This window comes from Crocodylus porosus, unplaced genomic scaffold (genome assembly GCF_001723895.1).
Source record: "Crocodylus porosus isolate Cpor-Errol unplaced genomic scaffold, CroPor_comp1, whole genome shotgun sequence".
NCBI lineage: Eukaryota > Metazoa > Chordata > Crocodylia > Crocodylidae > Crocodylus > Crocodylus porosus.
Window position 1 is genome coordinate 5,794,864 of NW_017728928.1, and position 6,261 is coordinate 5,801,124.

At 40.4% G+C, this 6,261-nt stretch overlaps 1 protein-coding gene across 3 annotated transcripts in view; it reads right to left on the reverse strand.

Annotated features, from left to right (window-relative positions):
* Positions 1-4,901: 4,901 nt before the first annotated feature.
* MILR1 (mast cell immunoglobulin like receptor 1) overlaps positions 4,902-6,261 on the reverse strand; it is a 16,202-nt gene continuing 14,842 nt past the window's right edge. For all 3 annotated transcript variants that reach the window (XM_019542383.1, XM_019542384.1, XM_019542381.1), the window contains one exon: positions 4,902-4,970. In XM_019542383.1, the coding sequence (XP_019397928.1) occupies positions 4,939-4,970 (32 nt within the window). In that variant the 3' untranslated portion in view covers positions 4,902-4,938. The remainder of the gene's footprint in view (positions 4,971-6,261) is intronic.

Consider the following 6,261-nt stretch of genomic DNA (forward strand, 5'->3'; position numbering starts at 1 on the left):
TCTATAGCAATATCTATATATCTACCTATAGCTCTAGATCTATATAAATAGCTACAGAGATATATACAGGCACCCCCGGCTTAGCGCTCTTAATTGGTTCCTGGAAAAACGGAGCGTTAAATGAAACTGAAAGTATTTGATGACCCAAGACAGCGACCGCAAGTTTTTTTAATGGGTCAAGATAGCGACCGCGGGCATTAAACTCACTGAGCACCAAGTGAAATCAGGTATCAATTTTAAATGAGTGTTATAGTGAAATGGCACTAAGTGAAACAGCGTTAAGCGAGGCTTGCCTATATATATAGATATAGATATAGATGGATGGATGTGTGTGTGTGTGTACAGACATGGGTGTGTGTGTGTACAGAAATATACACACTTTGGTTAGTCTATACTGTACAGTGAAAACTTACCTTAGCTGTTACTTGACTTCAAACTAGCTGTCCCTTGAACAGCACGGATTAAGGGAGCTTCAGCTCAGAAAATTTTATGCTGTATCTGTTGATTTACATACGTATATATGTACATGCACACACTAGAGGTGAACTGATATATCAGTCCATATTGGATTGGCACCGGTAAAAGAAAAATTAACATTTTATTAGCAATTGGCTTTTTTTGACTAGTGTAGCCAATAATGTCATCGATAAATGCTGCATGTATGCATGCAGCCAGAAGTGCAGCCCGGCAACTGGGTCAGCAGCACTTAGCCGGTAAGTCTATGGGTGGGAAGGGGTATGGGGCAGATCAAGACTCCCACAGGGAGGCGGGGAGTGGGGCTGGAGCAGGTGCTGCCCAGTTGGGGTGGGGTGGGGTGTGTGATGAAGCCGCAGATGGTTCGTGTGGGGGATGCGGGGATGGGTGGGTGGCTCCTTGCTGCTGCATGCACCCCCGGAGGAGGCATGGGGGGCATTTGTATCCCAGATTTGCATGTGGGGCAAGGGCAAGCTGCCTACTGCAGGCATGGGACCAGGGGCTGTGCCAGCCTCTTCTGAGAAGTAGGTCTGGGCTGAGACTGCTTGGGGTGGGCCAGGCAGCAACAGCACTGGGGGGGGAGGTTACAGGGGGGCTGTGGCCACCCCAAAGGTCACTGTAGCCCCCCTCCCAGTACTGCTGCTGCCTGCCCCAAGTACAACCCCTACCCAGCCCTCCACCAGGAAGAGGCTGGTATAGCCCCTGAGCCCACAGCAGATAGCTCAGCCCTGCCCTGCACACATCCAGGGGGTATATGCCTCCTCTAGGGGTGTGGGCAGTGGCAGGGAGCTGCCCACCTCTCCCCACACCCACTGCATGAGCCACCTGCAGCTCCATCCTCTGCCCTGCCCTGTCCTCCCCCACACCCCCTGTTCCCCACAGACTTACTGGCAGGTCACTGTTCTCCAAGCTGCAGGACTGAATGTTGGCTATCACACTGGTATTGGCTGATATGGCTGGATAATAGCTGGCCATTGGTATTGGCCAAAAAAATCCTTATCAGTGCATCCATAGCACACACTTTGGTTAGTCTATAAAGTGCAAGTTTACCCTGCTTTCTACTTGACTTCAAAATAGCAGGCAAACAAGTGTCTTAGCCACTGATGAAGTGAATGTTAACTTAGGAAAGCTTGTGTTCTATCAATACAGCTCACATGCACATGCCCACACACCCTTCCTCCCTCCCTCCCTCCTTGCATTCAGCCTAACATTGTTACCTACATTTTTGCCCATGAGGGAAATGCAGACTTTCTATATCAGTGTTTCTCAGCTTCTTGAGACTTAAGGCCCCCTTCGATAGATTTGAGGCACCCCCATTAGGAAACTCCAGCTCTTTTCATTCCTTTTTTGACTAAGGAAAAATAGAGTAGTTCTGTTGCAAAGAACTCAAAAACCACAACAGTGATTTTTTTTTTTTTTTAAATGTTGTAGTTTCCTATGTGAAATCTCTGGGTTTGTCCTGTGAATCACGTTTACAAATCTAACAGTGCTAACATTTTATGTCACCCTGGGGCACTCTTGAAATGATTTCGAGGTACTCCAAGGTGTCATGTACCCTGGTTGAGAATCACTCCTCTAAATAGAAGTGATTAGAATCAGTAGAAAGGCTTATTATGCATCTATGATTTAGTTGATCTCGAAGGTGCAAATCTACCTTGATTCTGAAAAACATGTGCTGCCATCAAGTTCTGCACATACTTTGCCTGTTTAGTCTTGAAATGTCATTACTTTTACCCCTTTCCTCCCTTGTGGTACCTGGGCTGCAGCTGTCTTCTGTGGATACGTTGGAAAGTATTACTTTTGCTTGTAATAATTAAGATGCTTCTCATAGTTCCAGGTATGAATGATTTGTCTCTTGACAGGTGCGCTTGAGCAATATGTCAGTTGTCTGGAACTGGTAAACAAGAGGCTGCCTTATGGACTTGCTCAGGTTGGAGTTTGCTTTCATCGTGAACCAGATTCTGAGACTCCAGATGAAAGCATCACAAGGTACAGTAATGACAACTGACAGATTTCTTATTATATTTAAAAGAATGCTGACTACTGTTACTTCTTGTTTACATTTTTGAATTATGTCTCTTGCTTTTCCCTTGTTTTTTTTTAAAGGAGTTAACTTGCTCACCTTGCTATTGTTTAAAGAACAGGCGAAAGGACAATGTCTTCCCTTGTGTGGTTTAGCTCCGCCAGAACTATAGGACAGTGGCTTGATTATTGGTTACGCCAGAGGCTCCAGTGGTGGAGAAAGGTAAATATGGTGTTTGTTTCTTTTTTAAGATAGAAAGTTTTTGCAATATTTTTGCAATATTTATCTGGGGGGTGGGGGTTGGGTAAAGAGCACAGCTTTTATGTTTACAACATAATGATATTGGCACGTATTCACTGCTGAAACGCAGCCACTCTTGAGGTAAAAAGCTATTTACAAGTGCATTACAATGCTGCCAAGCAGATGTTGATGTGATTTAGCCAAATTAAAGTTTTCATTTTCTTAAGTAACTTTAAGATTAGGGTGTTGCATCTGAGGTAACATTTTGCACTATGAATTATAATGTCTATTTTTCATGAAAGGTTAGAGGTCTGTTCATTTTTCTTCTCCCCGCCCCCTTTTTTTTTTAAAAAGATTGCAATTCATTTAAGATACTCAGTAGATGGACTTCCTTTTTAAACCACCTCTTGTTTTCAGTTTGCAATAGGTCCATCTAACTTCACCAGCAGTGACTTTCAGGATGAAGAGGGAAGAAGAGGAGTTAACTTGTACTACAGCTTTCCTTGGGGAAAGGAATTGATAGAAAGGTTGCAGAATCTGGGAGATAAAGAATTGCTACAAATGTATCCAGGGGATTGCTCAAAATTGCGTGTAAGATTCACTTTGTTTTATTTGTAAGTTACTGAGAAGAGATACAAATGTTCCCCTAATGTGTAAATGGCATTTGTTCTTTTAAAATAAAGGGGTGTCATGGCATTTTAGATTATGCATTTAACAGACCTCAAAAGCAGAGAAGGAAGCTGAAGTGAAATTATTCTCTCAATCCCAGGCCTGATTTTTTTAATATTAACATTGAGATGCATTGGCAGGGTAGTGGGGGGAAAGTTGTCTGGCCTATGCTATATACCTGTTCCTTGGGTAGACTTCAACTGCTGTCAAACTGTATCTTTCACCAGCCATAAGTTGACTTAAAAATGAACTGTAAAGGTCATTCTCACTCAGCCACTTGAAATGTTTCGTATTTGATAGAGTGTGGCTTAATGTACTGAAATGATGTAATTGCTTCTGTAGAAAATGCCATCTTTAGAAAAATAAAATGAGAGCAAGCCAGAGAGACGTTTCCCATGTGCACCCATGCAATAATTTGAATGTCCTGCTATATATTGTAGGTTATGAATAAGCATTTTAATGCACATCATTTCAGTTTTTCAGTACTGCATAGGAATATTACAGCAAGTGAAAGGCTCTTATGTGGATAAAATCAGGATAGCAGCTTGCAATTCTAGCAAACTAAAGGGTGGGGGGGTAGAGTTTTAGATGTTTGGGGAAAATTTCTCTAAGCCTCACTGCTATTTGATTTTTATGAACTTTGAATTTCAGCCGGTTAATAGGTTTAATATGTTTAAAAAGAAGTTCTGGCTACAGGTTCTAAGAGTATCTTTTACTAGTATAACATTTACACTTTTCTACTTGGAAAGCTTTATATACAAATACTTGTTCTTCAGCCGGTGGCTACGAGATTCGACACATAGACAAAAAGCTATGGGTTCTGCTACTAGAGATACATTCCTTTAAATAGACAAAGATCTTTTGTCTTGTACTTTTCCAGTTCAGAGTTTTCAGTTCAGTGTTACAGTAATTCTTAGAGATCTGCACTAGTTGCTTGTTTCTTTTCCACTTATGGAATAAATCTTCATTCAGTGTCAACATGCAAAATCCAAGAGCTTTCCTTTTTCTCTGCCATGTACGAGATTGGCAAAGGTTGCTCATGTTGGCAGTCTGATATAATGGCTGCTGACAGGAAGATTTTCCAAGGAGCCCAGTTCCTGCCTGGATATGAAGTAGCCGCAATATGCTGATCACAGGGCAAGTTGTAAGGCTAGTCTTCTTGGGAAAGGTGGGGGGAGATATTTATTTTAGTAAAGGCTTGGCATTTCTTCTGTTTCTTGCTATAATTAAATTAGTTACAGCTATCTACTGTGAAGCTGTACATGTGGTTGGTAGTTTTTTGAATATGCATTTGGTCTTGAATAGGTCAAGGGAGCTGAGTTTGGGATCAGTGCCTCTGTGTATGAGTGCATGCACATTTGAAGTAACATTGTTTTTGAGGGTTGATATTTAATTTTTTTCTTCAGGCCCGAGATGGAAGGAAGAATGTTGTTCCTCATGTGCTCTCTGTGACTGGCAATCTGGACCAAGGAGTGTTAGCATATCTCTGTGACTCCTTGCAGTTGGCTGAGAGTTCTTTAGGCAAGAAAACTTCACAAAGACAGGTGATTTTCTTTTAGCATGCCTGGAGATAAAGGTTTGTGAAAATAGCAAGCTACTGAGACAAGATCTATACCACAGAGTTCTGCTGAAAAAATCATGGACCTTCACCAGCATTGCTTAGTCAGCTACCATGGTGTGGAGACAGCTGCGCTGACAGAAAATAGTTTTTATTGCCTTAATGTTATTTGAAGGAGATGGTATAGTGATGCTGGTAGAAAACACCTTTTGTCAGCATACACCTTGTCTCTGCTAGGGGCTGTAGTGGCATACTTATACCACTAAAGGCTCTTCTGTGATGTAGGCAGCTTTAGTGTTGCATGGCGTCTGACTCACTTTATCTTAACCTAGGATTTTGTATAGTAAAAACATGTCTGTACATGTGGAATATATATTGTTTGTTCAGCAAAGCAGTCATTTTTTACTAGTAAAAATATAAATGCTCAGAATACTCTTTTTTTTTTTTTTTTATTTCTGTTTTATACATTTAGTGTTTTTATGCAGTAACCTGTTGCTTCGTCTGATGTTTCTAGGTGCTTAAGCTTCACCCTTGCTTAACGCCAATCAAAGTGGCCGTGGACATGGGAAGAGGCCCAGCAATGGATCTGAGACAGGTATATAATGACTAAAAGTTGGATTGTGCAATTCTCTGTGTTCTTGCTTTATAATTCTGGTGGTGGGTTCTGGATTTCTTGGTCTGATTAGGAGAAATTTTGCTGCTTTGCTACTCTGCAGGGGGTGGGGCTTAGTTGTTAGGGAATATTTCCAATGGATTTTTTTTTTTTTAAATAGAAATGAGGTTTGGGGGAATAATAGAGAATACTTCAGGCTTGAATACATGCTGTCTTTGGCAGCATTTATAAAACTGTATTTATAGAACAATACAACTAACTGTATTCGGAGCAAACAAAAATAAGTATTTAATTTAGCTATTTCTAATTTTAGGTATTAAATGCCAGATAGTACGTGTTTGCTTATTTGAATATATTTTGGTATTAAATGTGTACCCTAAATATCTTTAATCCTTTTTAGTCACTTTAGTAACATAAATACAATCTTCAGATAGAAACAATGCTTTTTTTAATTGTCATGTTAAGAAATGAGCATGGAAAAGATGCATCTGAGCATAGTTTTTGAGTGGTAAGGTATATATGAAAATTGAGATGTTAGTATTTATTGCTCTCCTTTGAGTGCTTGTATTACTGTATATAAATCAATATTGTATTAAACATTATATTTGCGCTTTTGTGTAAAACAGGTATGTTTCTCTGAATATTTCAAATCATCAAATCATTCAAATCCCTTTTTATATGTGT